The sequence below is a fragment of the Caretta caretta genome, chromosome 1 (assembly GCF_965140235.1).
Source record: "Caretta caretta isolate rCarCar2 chromosome 1, rCarCar1.hap1, whole genome shotgun sequence".
NCBI lineage: Eukaryota > Metazoa > Chordata > Testudines > Cheloniidae > Caretta > Caretta caretta.
The window spans coordinates 251,013,704-251,032,974 of NC_134206.1; the positions used below are offsets into that span (position 1 = coordinate 251,013,704).

The window sequence follows — 19,271 nt, forward strand, 5'->3', positions numbered from 1 at the left end:
CCCCCAATCTGGATTCACCAATACCAGTGTAAATGTGCTTATACCAATATAGTTGAGGCCTGGTCTACACTTAGACTGAACTAGCTACATCGCTCAAGGCTGTGAAAAGCCCCCGAGTGCTGCAGTTAAGCCGACCTAACCCCCGGTGTAGACGCAGCCAGGTAGACTGAAGAATTCTTCCATCAACCAGCTTACTGCAACTCAGGGAGGTAGATTACCTACAAAGGCTGAAAAACACCTTCCATTGATGTAGGAAGGGTCTACTTGACAGTGCTAGGCTGCAGTTGTGTCACTGTAGCGCATAGTGTAGACTTGGCCTTATTCCTGTACAGGAAGGGGAATAAGCAATATTGGCATAGAACACCTTTATTCAGGAATAACTGTAACTACCGTAGGGGTTGTACTTATATAACTAAAGCAGTCAAAAAACAAACACACACACCCCTAACATAGTTATACCAGTACAAAAATTACACACAGAGCAGGCTGTAGTTTGTGTTACACTCATGTAGCGTACACTGACAGATTTTTCTGGCCTGCTGTCCACTGGGACCCTCACAAAACAAGACACACATCTCACGAGGCTCTCTCAGTGGATAAGATTTTTAACTACAGAAAATAAATGAGTGCAAGGTAACATATTAGCTTCTACTTATACACAGATTTCTCAGTCATTAGCTGTTTGATTCATGCAGCGATGGCATACTATCTAGTGCTCGTGCCACCACTGTCACTTCAGGGGATGTCACAAAGGCTGTATTGAGATATGGCTCCATGAATCAAACAGTTGAAAAAGAACGCCTAGAAGAGAATGCTGCTTTTTTACACAAGGGTACGTGGTCAGATTATCAGCTGGTGTAAAGCGACCATTCCATTGATCGTTTTAAAAGACAGCATGTGACATTTAGAAATGCGTGTCACATTATGGTCTCAAGGCATGTCACGGTATGTTTCCCAGATCAGTTTTAGCCCGTGCGTGAGGAAGAACAGTGGCAAACTTAACAAAACACACAGCCGTGTATTTGAGCCCTCTATAATCACAACAATATCTCTTTACCTAGCCTCCCACTCTGAACGGGATCTCTAACCACAAAACATCCTGCAAAAGAATCCCAGGGTTACTAGCCCCACTTAATTATCTCCAGCTTCTTATGCTTCAGAGCTCTTAGCCCATCTTTTAATTGGTATTTTTCATCAAACTTGAAAGCTTATTCCACTGTGCTGTAGAGTTCCTACATTTTGCACATTATCACAGCAATGCTACTTTGATCGGTTAACAGCCCCTTTGCATATTAAATATCGCCTTTGCCTTCATGACAGACATCTATGAAAGCTGAAGGAGAATTCAGCAGGGAACCCTTACGCTGATAAACCCATTTTGGCATTCACATTAGCATCTAGGCAGCCACCAGCTTAAGAGAAAGGGGAAAATCTCCTTGTTCCCACCCCTCTGTCTCTTTAATAAATTTGTGCATAGGATTAATGCTCATGAAATTGGCAGACTAATGTTCTCAGTTAGAGCCAAGCATACTGCAAGTGAGGGATGTGCGAACATTTCATATACTGTTCCCCCAATCAAAGCTTATTCTGACCTGTAAAAGTCCTGCTATTCCAATCCAGGGGTTCTGCAGAATATTAACCGTTAATGGTTGTGCTTAATTGTGCACTGATGATGTTGGGTTTCTGATGTGAGCAAATGCTTTTTAAGGACTACAATGGCACCACCAAGTTCATTTCTACTTTTAAATTAACCAGGATTAGGAGAACCTATGGGCATGTTCATAGAGCCACTGCTCAGCGTCTGCTTCCCACAAAGGAGGAGTCTGCTTCAGCTCTCAGGTAGAGGGTGTAGGTGTTGGTGCCTAACTCCCTTTGAATTTAAATGGGATTTGAGTACCTAACTCCCTTAGGCTCCCAGCTGCTGCCCTTTTATTCAAGGGGCAGAGGTTCACTCTTTTAGCTCTGGGGACCTGAGTTCAATCCGCACTGAGAACCAAAATGATGATAGTTCTTATATCTACTAAAATTGTTTTCTGAAAAATTCCCGCTGGTTCTACAACGGGTTGGGTGGTGACACCGGTGACAGCCCTGGCACAGACAAGCCTTCAGGCATAGTCGTCGCCTTGTTACATACATGAGAAATTTTGGTTGTTGCTTATTGCAGCACGCTGTAAAGGCAGCCAGTAAGGGACTGATCCCGCTCCCACTGAAGTGTAGGACAAAACTCCCATGGATATCAATTATGCAGGAGCAGATCTTAAAGGTCAGATTGTCAAGTTGGAGCTCCACAGTCAAAAACCTTTGCTGGGAAAATTCTCCTTCCCGATCCAGTCTTGACTGAGCCGAGGGACCAAGGAAAAGACCCACCCACCAGATGGCTGTGTCAGGTATGATCAGTTCTGGTTCTCACATAGGGTTCTTTCTTGGAGTCGTCATTGCAAAAATCTGCCAGCCTTAAGACTTCGGCTAACCATGCCAAAGGGTTGGGGATTATGTATGACAGTGACAGTTAATCAAATCTGACTTACACAGTACAAAGCCCATCAGTACTGAGTGCTATAAAACAGTAACGCAGTATTCAGACCTGATTCGTTTTTTTAAAGTTTGCTCAATAGGGTGGGAACGAGATGGAATGTTTAAGATTTTAATTTTAATTTTTATTCTTTGCTGTTTCATTTTGACACCAGTTAAAGAGACTAGCACAGAGGTCAGCAGTTAATTCAATACAGAAAGGTTTATTAAAAACATAGCCCCAGATCCTTTAAACAGAAGCTTAATAAAATTTGTCCTAAATTTTCAAACATGACTAGAGATTTTAGGGATCCCCAGTTTTGGACTGCCCATCTTCTGACACCCTAATAAGGGCCTGATTTCCATAGAGTGGGTGCTGAGACCTTCTGAAATCCAGGCCCATTAAGGTATCAGCTTAGAAATCTAGAAATTGAGGCTCCTGAAACCTCTAGTCACTTTGGAAAACTGAGGGCCTTAATTTTAAAATGCCAAAGTGATATATATTTTTATTATTAGACACAGCAGAATTGAAAAGCAGGATTGAGCAAATTGGTAGAACTGACAGCAGAGTGCTGAGAAATAATCTGTACTCCCAGGCTCCTTTTGTCAATCCTGCCAAGTAAACACCCCCGAAAGAGTCATTGCTACTTTCTCAGCAGCCTGCCTTACCCATCACAAATCTTCTTGATTTTTTGGTTGAGCTGCTCTCCTTGATAGAAGATAATGAACACATTCTTTTTCATCTGTTCCTTCTGAAAAGCAATGCAGCCAGATTTTAAAATGCTCATAACAAAGTACAGCTCAGTACTGAAAAGGGAAAATTTTTAGTCACCCTTTTTCAACAGCATTTTTTAAAATAGTTTTCCAAGAACAATAATTAAAACACAAAATGCTGTTCAGAGGGGTTCCCCTGGTTGCAGACACAAGGGCTAGAATATCTGTTGCAGGCTGTGTATACTGGAGACAGAAGGCCAGCAGGAGTCCTAAGTGTGACCCTCAGAGGAAGCAAAGGACAGGGCTTCTTGGGCACAGAGCTTGCTGGAGGGACAGATTGGAAATTTCTGAGCGAGAAAACCGCTGTTTGTTTCTACTGTGTTCAGGGACACAGAACTTTGTGTACACTTTCATAAATAAACAAGAATACACCAAGAACGTACCTGACAGTGAGTCCTCATCCTATTGAAAACAGCCCTACAAGGCCCTGATTATTGGCAAACTGCTCAGGCCAAATGGGCAACAGTGATCATAACAAATGAAAATGGGGAAAACAAAGATCTGTTGTGTTTTAAAGAGGGCCTCCCCGCCTCATATTTGTCCCGCCTCTCTTACTATATGGATTAGCCTCTTTGAACCCCAGGTTTAACTAAGGTGGCAGGTACAGTAGAGTGGCAGAGGGTTATCATGGCAGTAGTTTGGGTTTCTCTAAAGGTGTGTGTGTGTGTGTGCACATAAAATGGGAAGGAGGTAAAGCAGGAGTATACCTACCGTAATAGGGTCCTCCAGGGAAGTGTCCATTTCAGTGTACCTCAGATAGATGTTTCCCCTGCAGGCTCTCCACAATAAACGCTCAAAAGGCACCATCCTTTCCCTTTTTATCACCCCTGCTGTGAATCTAGGCAGTGTTAACAAGACCGATAAATGGCAGGCATATTTTAAATATTTTTGAACATGTACCACACTGGGTTTTATAATCATTAAGGCGCCGTAGTCTACAATAGACTGTATTTACATTCAAATCCAACCTGGGACCCTGGCCACAGGTGTGGCTGTAGTTAGGTGAGGCCTCTTTATTAAGAGAAGTTCAAGCATGGATCTTACTTCTTAATCTATTCACTTTTCTCTATCTTCTTAGGGGGCCATAAGCCCACCTCTCTGTTTCACGATTAGGGGAGGGAGGGAGAGGAACAGGGAGAGAATGATTCATTCTCTTCTTAAATATGTGAAGCGGATATAGTGATGGTGAAAGGCACCTGGATGACAGCACTGGAAACTGAAATACTCTCCATACACACAGGCGATGCAGCATAGGCAGGGCATGTGAGTTTCACCATATTGACCGAACAATGTACCTCGGCCTCAACCCGATGAGGTCAAAGGTTTAGAACAGAGTTCAGTTTCCCGGCTTTCTCTCCCTCTTTCTCTAGCGCAAGGCTGGAGTAACTAAGCCCTGACTCAAGGCAATCTTGCCATCATGAGGGCCACTGAAGAATTACCTACTTTACAAAACACCACAATATGGAGATTTAACCACGACGAGCTAACACAGTGCTGAACGTGACTTGTCTTAGCCAACATTGCTGCAAAGTCACAGTCATCATCATGCCATCTGACTCGACTGCATTCAAACTCACTGCAGCTTTCTGCTGTAGACAAGCCCTGAGTGTAAACTGCAGTGGTGGTTTCTGTGATGTGCACATCTTTCATTAGAACATAATGGCCATACTGGGACAGAACAATGGTCCATCTAGTGAAGTATCCTAAATTCAAACAGTGGCTGGTGTCAGAGACTTTGGAAGGAATGAACAGAACAGGGCAATTTATTGTAGATCATCCCCTGTCATCTAGTCCCAGCTTTTGGCAGTTGGAGGTTTGGGGACACGCAGAGTATGGGGTTACATCCCTGACCATTTTGACTAATAGCCATTGACAGATCTATCCTCTACGAACTTATCTAACTCTTTTTGGAACCCAATTATACTTTTGGTCTTCACAACATCCCCTGGCAATGGGTTCCAAAGGTTGAGTGTGCATTGTGTGAAGAAATACTTCCTTTTGTTTGTTTTAAACCTGCTGGCTATTATTTCACTGGGAGCCCCATGGTACTTGTGTTATATGAAAGCGTAAGTAACACTTCCTTATTTACTTTCTCCACACCAGTCATGATTTTATAGACCTCTATCATATCCCCCCTTAGTTGTCACTTTTCTAAGATGAGCAGTCCTACTCTTATTAATCTCTCCTCAGACGGAAGCTGTTCCATACCCTTAATCATTTTTATTGCCCTACTCTGTACCTTTTCCAATTCTAATATATCTTTTTTGAGATGGGGCAACCAGAACTGCAATCATTATTCAAGATGTGGGCGTACCATGGATTTATACAGTGGCATTATGATATTTTCTGTCTTATTTATCCCTTTCTTAATGGTTCCTAACATTCTGTTTGCTTTTTTGACAGTCACTGCATATTGAGCAGCTACTTTCAGAGAACTATCCAAAATGACTCCAAGATCTCTTTCTTGAGTGATAACAGCTAATGTAGACCCCATCATTATGTCCGTATAGTTGGATTATGTGTGCATTACTTTGCATTATTAACACTGAATTTCTTCTGCCCTTTTGTAGCCCAGTCGCCTAGTTTTGTGAGATCCCTTTGTAACTCTTTGCAGTCTGTTTTTGACTTAACTATCTTGAATACTTTTGTATCTTCTGAAACTTTGCCACTTCACGGTTTATCCCTTTTTCCAGAACTTTATGAATATGTTGAATAGCACTGGTTCCAGTACAGATCCTTGAGGGCCCCCATAATTTACCTTTTTCCTCTGTGAAAACTGACCATATATTCCTACTCTTTGTTTCCTATCTTTTAACCAGTTACTGATCCGTGAGAAGACCTTCCCTCTTATCTCACGACTACTTAGTTTCCTTAAGAGCCTTTGGTAAGGGACCTTGTCAAAAGTTTTCTCAAAGTCCAAGTACACTATATCCATTGGATCAGCCTTGTCCACATGCTTGTTGACTCCCTCAAAAAATTCTAATAGATTGGTGAGGCATGATTTCCCCTTACAAAAGCCGTGTTGGACTCTTCCCTAATATATCATGTTTATCTATGTGTCTGATAATTCTGTTCTTTACTATAGTTTCAACCAATCTACCTGGTATTGGAGTTAGATTTACTGGCCTGAAATTACTGGGATCACCTCTGGAGCCTTTTAAAAAAATCGGTGTTACATTAGCTATGCTTCAGCCATCTGGTACAGAAGCTGATTTAAATGATAGATTACATACCACAGTTAGCAGGTCTGCAATTTCATATTTAGTTCCTTCAGAACTCTTGGGTGAATACCATCTGGTCTTGGTGACTTATTACTGTTTAATTTATCAATTTGTTCCAAAAGCTCCTCTAATGACACTTTAATCTAAGACAGTTCCTCAGATTTGTCTCACAAAAAGAATGGCTCAGGTGTGGGAATCTCCCTCACATCCCCCAAAGTGAAGACTAATGCAAAGAATTCATTTAGCTTCTCCGCAACAGCCTTGACTTTCTTGAGTGCTCTTTTAGCACCTTGATCGTACAGTGGCCCCACTGATTGCTTTGCGGGCTACCTGCTTCTAAAGTACTTAAAATAAATTTTGCTATTACTTTTTGTATCTTTTGATAGTAGCTCTTCAAATTCTTTTTTGGCCTGCCTAATTGCACTTTAACACTTGACTTATCAGAATATATGCTCCTTTCCATTTTCCTCACTAAGTTTCCCAGAGGCCACTCAACAGCTGTCAGATGGCAGTGATTTTCAGTCACTAGGCACATTTGAACCAGTGACCTGGAGCTGAAAGGCTGTCCATCCCATTTAGCAATAGTCTGAGCCATAAAGATCAGTTTTTAATCATCTATTGTCTCCTTCAAAACACTAATGTTGCTTTCATTTTAATCAATGAGTTACAATTAAGAGACTGAAAAGCAGCCTGTACTAAGCTATCTGAAGATAGGAACCGAATTCAGCAAACCTCTAAGACTGGGTCATGGTGCTGAAACCAGCTTATTAATGCTGGTGGAAGTAAAAGGGAAGGGTATATTTGCATTGGCCTTATTAAAGCTATAAGCGTATAACCACACTGACCCCAGCTTTGCAGCCACTGCAGTAGGAGTACTTCTTAATTCCAACAGACCAGAAGTGTCTTCATTGAAGAAATCATCTGGCAGATTGGTTTCTGTCTGAAAGCAGAAATCATCATTTTCTTTTGAAATTATTTTAAAAACACTAACATGTTCCAATGGATTTAACTGTTGTCACATCTTTACTGTTGCTATTTTTTGTCTGAAGACAGTTTTTTACGGAGAGCTAGACCAAGTGTCTAGACCAAACTTTCAAGTGTCTAAGTGACTTAGGAGCCCATGAGATTTAAGCACTGAGAAGCCTGAGACCCAGTGAGACTTAGGCTCACCAAGGCATTTTGGAAAATTTGACCTCGAATCTGCAGTAAAGGAAATCTGGAGTCTTTTTTACACCCCCCCCCCCCAAAATAAAGCCAAAAGCATAAACAACTTTAAAATTCATCAACCCCTCTGCGAAAAGAAAGAAGGACAAAACTGACAGATAGTAACACATCTGAAGAACTCTCACCTCAAAGAAGTCCTGAGTTTTCTTCAGGAGATGTTTTAGTTCAGTCAGTTCTAGAAAGTTCTGTTTCAGGGTTTGCTGATTCTGATTGGCTTCCTGCAGCTCACTCTCCAATTTCTCCAGAACCGTCTGTTTACAACCAAAACAAAACAGGAAAGATTCAAGACAGGCCCAGTTATCCTTTTACAGGCTGCCACATCCCTGTCAAAAGGATTGTAAAATAATATGGGCAGACATGTACGATTGTGCAATGAACATTTTAAAATATGCATTGGCTGTTTCGGAACATGCACACAGCTATCAAACCCCTGACCTTCCCCCTGCCACCTTCTCTGTTACATGCAGTGACTCAAAGTTATATTTAGGCATTAAATTAGGCAAGCCAGCAGACCATCATTCTACGTGAAGAGAGATCATGGTCTCTTCCCAGACAAACAGTGACAGTCAACCTTGATTAAAACCAATCAGCGATATATAAATGCAGTATTATTAATCTATTACACAGGATTGTGCCACAACTACAGAATAACATGGCTAACCCATGAGAATCTGTCACTGGTGAGTCACTTGCCTCCACTTCTGGGACCCACATGTTTTTCCTGAGATGTTAAATATATGGATATATATGTAATTTCACTCCTCCCCTGCCCAATCTTGCTCCATATGCCCCCGAGGCAGGGCAGAATTCTGTACCTCCAGATCAATCATTTCTCGAGGCAGGGGTGTCTCAGGATACTTTTCAGGTTTGAAGATCACAATCTCATTTTCCATTTCATTTTCCAGAAAGCCTGCAAGGAAACCACACAAAAGGCACTGTTAGGCTTTCCCTGGGGTCACTGACACGGCCTGCGGTGGTGACCCGCATGTGACATCATGACACATGATCACAGTATTCAAATGTCATTCGACACTTATTCTAGGAGATTCACCAAATATTTGTGGAACTCTTCGACACCCAAGAATCTGGCTCCCTGGAGCCTCCCTCAGCAGTAAGGAAGCTGCTCCTTCTCCAGAGGAGATAATTGTATACACCTGGGAATCGTGACTGTAGTACGAAGCTAACCTAATCATAGCACGGCAGTAGAAAATGATCATCAGTTCATTGTGCCTGCTCTCCAGCCTGCTGTTCCTTACAACACAGCATACAGTGGTTTCTCCAACACAGTTTCAAATCCTCAAGGGGGGGGGGGGGGCTACTCCAACCTCCCTTAGTACTCCTGGTGGAATTCTGTACCAAAAAATTAAAAATTCTGCGCACAATATTTTAAAATTCTACAAAATTCTGCATATTTTATTTGTCAAAATAACACAATATAAACACACCAGTTTCAATTATTTTTGGTCATTTATTTCAAAATACCTGTCAGCAAGTATATCTGTAACAATACAGATAACAAAAAGATTAAGGAAATGTTTTTTGACAAATAGATTCCTTATTAAGCATATTAATACAGAACTCTGAGTAATAATTCATTTAAACTACAATACAGAACCATATTTCCCACACCCCTCAGAAGCAAAGTGCAAAGGTTTGGGGGAGTCAGAGCTAACAGAGGTGCTGAGGGAGAGGAAAGTACATTGCTGGGAAGGAGCCTGGGTGTGAACTTGGAGGGTTGTTGTGTATGGGTGGGAAAAGTATGGAACAGGGGAGTGGAGGGATTGTTAGGGAGCTTTCCCCATGCAGACCCTGGCTGACCCCTAGCCTCTCCCATTCAGTCAGACACATCCGCCCGTCCCCATGTGTCTCTGTGCTCTCACCCAGCCACTCTCTGTCCCTGTGTCCCTGTACCCCCTCCCCATGTGTCTCTGTGCCTCCACCGAGCAACTCCTTTGTCCCTATGTAGCTCTGCACCCCCCATCAGCATGTGTCTCTGTGCCTCCACCCAGCCACTCCCCTGTCCCTGTCTCCCTGCACCCCCTCCTCCTGTATCCATGTGTTTCTGTGCCCCCACCCAGCCACTCCCGTCCCCATGTAGTTTTGCACTCCTCCCTCTGTCCCCATGTGGCCCTGCACCTCAACTCCCATTCAGCCCCTGTCCCAGTCTGTCCTCCCCCACTAGCTGTTTTGAACCGGTCTGACCCGGCAGCATCCCATACTGTCTGTCTCCCCATACCTCTGTCTCCTGACCTGGCCCACTGCGAAGAAGGCAGCTCTCTCCTTCCCTCGCTGGTGGGGAGCTGCAGCTTTGCTCTATTGCCACAGCACCCTCTGGTGTGCAAAAGGTGGAACTGCAGCAACATTTTGGCAGAAGCTTTTTTCCTCACAAAAAATTAGAAATCTGCAGGGCTCATTAATTATGAGCATGTGCAGTAGCGCAGAATTCCCCCAGGAGTACCTCAGGAGAATACACTGCAATAGAATAGATCCCACTGGTAGCAAAGGTTCTTTGCTATCCAGCCTACATTTTTCCTGTGTTTCATTTCATACAATAGATTTATTTAGACACCTGGAACCTTGCACCTCCTCGCTTTGATATCACAAAGCCAGGGTTTGGTGCCCAGGCTCCTGGACAATGAATGAGACAGGCACCTGAGAATGGGATTCACAAAAGCCGGCATGCTAGGCAGCTCCTCACCTGAACTAGCTAATGAGAGATGCCAAAGCAAGGGGGGAGTCCTTGCCCCACCCCTCTCAGGGAGTTCACGGCCTAAATCCAAGCTGGAGAGAGGTGCCACCCTCTTTTGGGATTCTCTCTTGGTGCTAGGGGCCAAGTGGAACAGCTTCAACAAGAGAAACGGCGGAAACCCCATATCAGACTATCCCATAGGCCAGCGGTTAGGGCACTCACCTGAGAGATGGAAGATCCCTGTTCAAATCCCATCTCCTCGCAGCTGGAGCGAGACTTGAACCAGAGGTCTCATGCATTCCAGGTGACCAACCTAGCCACTGGACTAAAAGTTATGAGGGAGCTCCTCCTCCCCTCCCCTCTCCTCCCCTCCAGTTGTTTTGTGTGAGTTCACCTGCAGGGGCCCAATCTGGTAGGCAAGCTCTGGGCCTGCTTACCAGATTGGGCCCCACAGATGAGTTGGGCAGAGGAAAACTGATCTTCTCGCAGTTCAGGCATCACACTGGGGCTTGGGCATCTGGATGTCTAGAGCGAGCAGCAGTGCACGTGCTCGGAGAAAGAAAGACAGGGGCAGAGGGAACTTCTAATGCAAAAATGTAGCCGCCAAATGAGTTTCGTTGCCTACAGAATTCAGTGGCAGCTGACCGGGGGTTTGTGAATCCCGGTGGGGCCTGATTCTGGGATTTAGGTGCCTAAAATAGCAGTTAGGGTACCTATGTCTTTTTGTGAATCTAGCCCTATATCCTTGGCCACTGACTTTTTGTTTGCACCCCTTCAAAATCCGGACCCTGCAACACCAACTGAAAAACTGTCCCCAGGCAACAACAGCTTTCACCCTCCTCTCCCCAACAAGCAGCACTTGTCTTAAGTATCCAGGGCCCTCTTCCAAAAGGGATAGAGCTGAAGGCTGGAAGGTAGGAGACCTACGGTCTATCCCTAGTTGTGCCACTGACCCACTGTGAGACACTGGACACGAAATTTAACCTCTCTGGCCCTCAATAGAGCCACCTATAAAATGCGGAGAATAGCGCTTACCCAACTTTGCAAGGTGCATGAGGATCAATGGGTGATTAGCACTATAAATGCTAAGGGAGTGTAATTATTTCCCCCTCACACAGTAGAAAAGTAGACATTTTAAAGATCCTATGGACACTTCACTTGATACCATTTCCTAGCAAGCTCCACAAAAATAATGACTAAGAAAAAACAGCTTAAAAAACCCCCCATTTTTATTGCCTGCCGGCTTTTTAAAGAAATCTCTGACTGGGACAGTGTGCTTTGCTGCAGAAAGTATGTTCTAATGGTTAGAACACGGGACGAGGAGTCAGGACCCCGGGTTCCATTTCCAGCCCAGTTGCTGGAAATGTGATTTTACGCAGGACACTTAACCTCTCTTCTGACTTTACCCATATGCAAAATAGGTGTGATACGTACACTCCCCCTCCCCAGCCCCAGTAGTATAGTGGCACTTAATTGGTGCATGCAAACACTTCAAAGCCTTCAGATGAAAAGTACAAAGCCTTTCTAATGAAAGCTTTGCCATCTTTAGAACAAATTCCATTCAATTTTGCTAGTTAGATCACTTTGCTTTTTGAAATAGTAGATTACCACTTCTGGAGCCAGTAGCATTGTACAAATGTCTACTTACGGAGGATCCTCTCCAAGGATTCACATCTTCTGACTTCATTCACAAACTTTCTCTGGAAGCTGTTCACATTCACATTCAACTAGAAATTAAAAAACAAAACAAAAAAACCAAACAAACCCAGGGCTGAATGCACATTGCCAGTTGGGAGACTTTTAGTTTAACTGTATATTAGCGTGGGTGAAAGATGCTGCCTTTGCATAGTACTGAAACTTGTAGCCTCCTAGCCACACAACAGGCACCACACAAACAATGGGAATACAAAACTTCTTCAGGTTTCAGAGGAACAGCCGTGTTAGTCTGTATTCGCAAAAAGAAAAGGAGTACTTGTGGCACCTTAGAGACTAACCAATTTATTTGAGCATGAGCTTTCGTGAGCTACAGCTCACTTCTGAGCTGTAGCTCACGAAAGCTCATGCTCAAATAAATTGGTTAGTCTCTAAGGTGCCACAAGTACTCCTTTTCTTTTTGCGAAAACTTCTTCAGACAATCACTGTGCCTCAACCTTAACTGGTATGCTTGGCCCATTCAGTCATGGCTTCTCTGGCTGCCAGAGGTCTGAGCAGGGGTAGAAAAGGCTTCTTGGATTTTATAGATTTTAAGGCCAGAAGGAACCACTGGGACCATCTGGTCTGACCTCCTGCATAACAGGGACCACAGAATTCAGCCAGTGATTCACTCAAGACAGCCTGCTCATTATCCTGACAGAGGAGAGTTCTTCCCCACTTGCCACCGAGGAACTGAACCAAGATCCCTGAACTTGTATCACCAGCGCCACTGAACAGGCATCAGACAATTATTCTCCACCACTGCTGACCTCGCTTGGATATGAACTGGGGTCCTAGCAATGGGAGACTTGATATTCTCCTGAACAAGACTCTGAATCCTCTTTCCTCTCATTTCTTTAAATAACCAAACCTCTGTTTGGGGATGTACATGCCAATGTCACAGGTGTAACTATTTGGGGTGTAATTTTGTGAGGCACATTCCATATACCTTGTTTACACTAAGCAAATTAGTAAACATTTATCTGCACTGATGCAGCTCCAGCGGTGGAAGACACTAACCATTGCCTCCTGTCTGCAGTACAGCTTCCACCATTGCTACCAACAGCACCACGGCAGAAAAAATACTCATGAATTTTCCATGTCCCACAGCAGACTCTTTTGGTCTGCTAATTCACCAAGGATATGTCTGTCGCTATGCCATTCACTACTGGCAGTTACCAATAAATCTCAGTTTCAAGCCTTGTATAAATACTTTATAGTCCCTTCCTTGTACAGATAAATCTCATGCTGCAGTTTTTGCTCTCCAAAAACAACGTTCTTGTAGATACCCACTTTGGAAAACCACCAGAGGTAACCAGGTGATTTAGGTGGGTGATGGGGATTGACTTTAAGGATATGCAAATGATGCCTAATTGGCATGCAGAGAAATGGCTCATATTTTCTTAGCTGAATCTAACTTCTGGCATCAGGCTCAGATTTAGCTGATGAACTGGAGGAGCAGCATCTTCCTTGATGGGCTTAGATTTTTGCAGAAGCACCACACTGTGCATATACTTCAATCATGCATAATTGGCATCACATGGAGACACTGCATCCTTGCTCATCTTTACAATAGAGACTACAATACCCAGCAAGCAATGCTCTATCTGGAGCCAAGATGTCTCTGCTCTGATTACAATGGAGCTCTGTGGATGTAATTTCTGTGGATCGTATCTCCATATTAAATTCTGGGTAAGGGTGGCCATAGACTGCATTGTAGTGTAGTAGACACCCTTGGACTCCAGCAATTCCAAATACTCCCCTTACAAGTTATTATAATTCTCACAGAAGAAACCCCCTTTACTGTAGATAATTTAGACTGTGTCTCTGTTTACCATACTGTATCTGGCCTTAAACAGACATATAAATCAACCTTTACTTTCAATTTTCAGACAGGGACACTGTTCAGGTAATCCGATCAAACTGGAAAGTCAATGATAGGAAGAGTATTATGTGTAACAGTAAACTGAGAGTAATTATTGTTACGGTAGAACCTCAGAATTATGAACACTAGAGTTATGAACTAACCAGTCAACCACACACCTCAATTGGAACTGGTGTACGCAACAGGCAGCAGCAGAGACCCACCCAAAAAAGGGGGGGAATACAGTACAGTACTGTGTTAAATGTAAACTACTAAAAAAAAAAAAAAAAGGAAAAGCAGCATTTTTCTTTTGCACAGTAAAGTTTCAAAGCTGCATTAAAGTCAATGTTTAGTTGTAAACTTTTGAAAGAACCACCACAATGTTTTGTTCAGAGATATGAACAACTTCCATTCCCGAGGTGTTCGTAACTCTGAGGTTCTACTGTATTTGTATTTGAGTAGCGCCTAGAGGCCCAAGTGAGATCACAGTCCCAGTGTGCTCTGTGCATACACAGACTGTCTCTGCCTCCACAAGTTGACCATCTAAATAGACAAGACAGATAAATGGAAATATTTTTATCCCCATTTTACAGATGGGGAACCGAGGTGCAGTGAAAATAAACGACTGGACCAAAGTCATGCAGGCAGTCTGTGTCAGAGCTGGGAATTGAACCCGGATCTCCCAGTCCACTGCCTGAATCCCACGGCCTCCTTCCTTTCCAGAGCAAGGCAGGTATTTACAGTCTTTATGCCAAGCCCTTCCAGCATAGGTGCTGGAACTAGAGATGCAGGGGGTCTGCCACATCCCCTGGCACGAAGTGGTTTCCATTATAGACAGGGATTACAGTTTGGTTCAAGGGTTCTCAGCACCCGCACTATAAAAACTTTTGTAGCATCCCCGCCTTCCAGATTAATCTATTGTCCCAGCATCTTTTGGGACCAACCACATTTACAGTGGCCCTTTAATAGCTGATCCCAACATTCCTACCCCAGAACCTCTCATAACTACTTACATCTCTGAACTGGACCAGGCCCAGCTCGCCAAGCTCTGCAACGCAGCAATAGGCAGCCTCCACCTGGAGAAACAGCTGCATCAGACACATCTCCTCACTCCGGAACATTGACGCCATCTCGCTCGCTCTTGTTCTGCACCAGTGTTGATGGGAGAATTAAGGTGGTGACGCTGGCTTGTTTGCCTTGTGACAAACCTTAAAATGTAAAGGGCAGTATAAATGCTGGCTTATTAAGCCAATACAATGAACGCTAAATGCTGGGCACCCAGAAAATCTGTACCTTTGGTAAAAATTAGGGCTGTCAAACGATTACAAAAAATTAATCGTGATTCATGGCAAGAAACTGCAATTAATTGCGATTCATTTTTTTAATCGAGTTAATTTGTTTGGAGTTAATCACTTGAGTTAACTGTGATTAATTGACAGCCCCAGTAAAAGTGTGACAGGTACAGAGCACTGGGTTGTTTTGATATGCCCTGGCTAAGGACAACGATGGAACTGGGTTTAGCTGTGAGGGGTTACAAAGCCTGTCAGCCACAGCCCAGCTGCAGAGGGCACTGACCGAATCCCAAACAGATCTCCAAAGGGCTGCTCTAACTTTACAGCCGCTTTCCACCGCTACCTCCAGGTCATTCCGGAGCCAGAACAAACAGCCATCCAGCCATGCACCCTCCTGCCCACCCAGACACAGCTTGGGGGCAAGGGGTGTAGGGCTGTTATGACAGCAGGAGGACCCCCCGTTATGGTAGGGGGATTCCTGGCACATGCGGATCCAGCTGCTTCCCCCATCTCTCTCATGGCCCTCCTGTCGCGTAAAAGGGGGCAGAATGCAGCCAAAGGGCAGTACCCCTGTATACAACAATATATGGTCTTTGTCCAAGATACTAACGCATTAGGGAGACTGGATGAATTTTAGGCATCTAGTTTGCTTCTCCCTATTTACACCTCACAACTCTCCAAACAGAAAATCAGGGTGAGAGAGAGAGCGAGAATCCAGAAAGGGTGCCCCGTCCACCTCTCCCACCTTTAGGGTGACCGATGTCCCTATTTTATAGGGACAGTCCCGATTTGGGAGTCTTTTTCTTATATAGGCTCCTATTACCCCCCACCCCCGTCCCGATTTTTCACACTTGCTGTCTGGTTACCCTACCCACCTTTAATCCTCTGTCTGCTCACAGTCCCTCCACTTCTCCTCCTCCTGGTAGCTGCAGTGAGGAAGAGAGGAAGGAGCAGGCCTGGGGAGAGGAGAGCAGCAGGGAGAGGGCTCTCTACACAGCACAACCTGCAGGGGAGGAAGAAGTGCTGCAGCACAACAAACACAACAGTGTTTCTTCCTCTCCTGAGGGCAGTAGCCATGTTGCCCGCAGAGTCATCGTCATGGCAGGGTAGGGTGACCAGATGTCCCGATTTTATAGGGACAGTCCTGATATTCGGGGCTTTGTCTTACATAGGTGCCTATTACCTCCCACCCCGTCCCGATTTTTCACACTTGCTATCTGGTCACCCTATGGCAGGATGGAAGGTTAGCGGGGGGGTTGAGAGGGGTGCATGCTTGTCATGGGAGGTGAGTCTCATAGGTCTTCTACATTAAACAGGTGAGTGAATCCTGCCCTCCCCTCTTCTCCCTGTGCCCAGCATAGGATCTGGGCACTTCAGACCACCCAAATGTGGGTGATTAACATGTTTGGATACTGAAACTGAAATTCACAGTACTGTCCACAAAAGTGATGAGCCAAGAGGCCTGACATCTTGTTCCATTAAACTCATCTTGAATATAGATAGGTAAGGGAGGCTGATCTGTTTCATGTCAGTTTCACTCCTAACACAATGTGGTGTCTGGGTTGCAAACACAGCAAGGGACAGTTTACATCATAAAAGGGAAATCTGTTTTCATTTAAATTTAAATCAACATTTCTTGGAATGTTTCATACTAATATTTGTTTTATAAAATGCTTTCTTTCTTTCTTTCTTTCTTTCTTTCTTTCACAAAGGGCCTATTTTCAAAATAAGGCCCATGTAATGACATACGCAAAATGCACATGCAATTTTTCATTTGCTTTGTGCATGCTATTATCACTATTTACATAAGGTAACCGCACATGCAAACTGCAGATAATCATGTCATTGAGCATTCATGCATGTAATCAGCTAATTTCAATGCACAAACAGCAATCACTTGGCCAGAAGAAACATGCAATTGAACACATTATTTCCATGCATTTAAAAATAAAATCAGACCCAAACCGACATTTTTATACTTCGACTACTAACTGCATCCCTTGATGAATTTCTTCCACCTAATAACAAAGGCAGGAAGGGAACTGTCCCTAACCTGCTCTCTTTTTCAACCCAATCTTGCAATGCTTATTCCTAGTAGGTCAGCGTATGTTCAAATCACCTCTTATTTAAAGCACCAAGGACATTAAAAAAACCACCCTAAAAATAATAGATGAGTTTTACAAAATGTGATAAATGGCCTGATTTATGGAGATTCAATGAAGTCAATTATTCATATATAGAGTCAATGCATATCCCTTTTCCTCTGAGCTTTCATTGCATCACTCACTGTACCCATTCACTAGGTAGTTTTAAGGTATAGAAAAACAGAACATTTGATAACTAATAACTTGCTAAAATAAAATATATCATCTGTCAGTTTCACATGGCTGAGATAGGATGCGAGCAATACAGCTGGTTGGGAATTTCACAGTAAAACATTTTTTCCATCAGAGAAAACAGATCATCAAAACCTAAATTATTCAGTTTCAACAAATCTCCCCATTTGAAAAGAAAAGTTTCAAATTTGTTGAAACAGCCCATTTCAACATTTATGAAACAACATCTTCAACTTTCATTTTGAAATTGTAGGTAATTTATATACTTTAAAGGTAAAAAAAAGAAAATCAAGATTGAAATCAGTTCTCAAATCAACATTTTTTTAAAATGAAACATTTTGATTGACCCAATCCAAAGTGAGGGTTGTTTTTTTTTAAAAATCAGATTTTTGATTTGTGACAATTTTCAAGATTTCAGACTGGAAAATTATTTCCTGCCCAGCTCTAATGAGCACAGTAGAAGTTTCTCATTTACTTTAGCCACTATTAATTTAATATGGAATATAATCCCAATCTGAGTTGCTGTCAGTTTTCTTTTCCTCAAAATTCTTCAGTTTGACAAAGGGATAGCTAAACAATCATCCACAGTTACTCCATTTGTGATCTCCTAAGTTATAGTTAGAATGTACACACGTTTAGATATAGCTGTAAGAGTTAGTTGTTGATTTAAAAAAAATATTATTATGTGTCATCAGGTCAATGACCAAAAAACTTTATGTAGGCTGTTTCCTTAGCAGGGCTGAGAGGAGAACCGCCCATCAAGTCTTAACAATTCTAAAGGTAGTTCTACAACAACGAAAATGTTCCATTTTGGCTTAGCTAGCCAGAATTCTTGTGTTAGGTAATATGAATGCCTGTTCTTACCTTGATCACCTGCTCTTTATGGAGCCTGAAGAATTCTGGAACTACTTCCAATTCTACTGAGCAGCAAATGAAGGACTGAAGTAAACTTTTCTTTCTTTAACATATCTATAGAAACCAGTTCTTTTAAGGGCTGAACTGGTCTAGACCAGAGAAGAGAGACCCTTTTTGTCCTAAAACAAGCACGGAGTGAAATGGATCAGGAGCTGTCTGGCTCATTCTAAATTTTTCATGTCAGATCTGTGACAAGAGTTGGCTGTTTTGTCAGTGTGCAAAGTGTTGTGATTAATAACAAATCGGACATGCTTCCTTGCACAGCCAAGGTGCTCTCAAACGAAAATGAACTTTTGTAAAGTGCTATACTCTGAGAAGTATAAACCAATGAAAGCTCATTCAAATATTGGTTAAAGAAATAGCAATCCCCAGGAAACAGAGAAAACCTTCAAGCTGTTTCTCACACAACTCTATCAGCTTTAAGGCAAAGACACAATACTGGAGATCAGATAGGAACAAGGAGAGATTTAGGACTTTCTTCCAGCCAAACATTGGTATGAGGTTAATGTGGAATGTTTACACACCAAAAAGAGGTTCTATGAGGAGTATTATGTTAGTGATCATGAATACTGATTTTATGGACCTTTATTTTTATTGGTTTGTGTGACGGGAAATGGATGCTTTATATTCCTTCCCCTCAAATGCTAAAGAAAAAAGACTCAGTGAAATCCTGGCTCCAGTGAAGTCAATGGCAAAACTCCCATTGATTTCACGGGAGTTGGGATTTAACACTATTTTTTTCCTTTTGAAAAC

At 42.9% G+C, this 19,271-nt stretch overlaps 1 protein-coding gene across 5 annotated transcripts in view; it reads right to left on the reverse strand.

Moving 5' to 3' along the window:
• The window catches only part of ATP6V0A4 (ATPase H+ transporting V0 subunit a4), a 53,787-nt gene extending 35,114 nt beyond the window's left edge, over positions 1 to 18,673 (reverse strand). The window contains exons 1-9 of one of the 5 annotated variants that reach the window (XM_048831049.2): positions 18,468 to 18,673; positions 16,143 to 16,270; positions 14,989 to 15,121; positions 12,068 to 12,146; positions 8,546 to 8,640; positions 7,856 to 7,981; positions 7,352 to 7,446; positions 3,997 to 4,123; positions 3,181 to 3,263 (exon numbers count right to left, since the gene is read on the reverse strand). In XM_048831049.2, coding sequence (XP_048687006.1) covers positions 3,181 to 3,263; positions 3,997 to 4,123; positions 7,352 to 7,446; positions 7,856 to 7,981; positions 8,546 to 8,640; positions 12,068 to 12,146; positions 14,989 to 15,105 — 722 coding nt within the window. In that variant the 5' untranslated portion in view covers positions 15,106 to 15,121; positions 16,143 to 16,270; positions 18,468 to 18,673. Of the gene's footprint in view, positions 1 to 3,180; positions 3,264 to 3,996; positions 4,124 to 7,351; positions 7,447 to 7,855; positions 7,982 to 8,545; positions 8,641 to 12,067; positions 12,147 to 14,988; positions 15,184 to 16,142; positions 16,291 to 18,467 lie in introns of all 5 variants that reach the window. The other 4 variants (XM_048831031.2, XM_075123018.1, XM_048831040.2 and 1 more) reach the window with 4 other exon arrangements.
• Between the last annotated feature and the right edge of the window lie 598 nt (positions 18,674 to 19,271).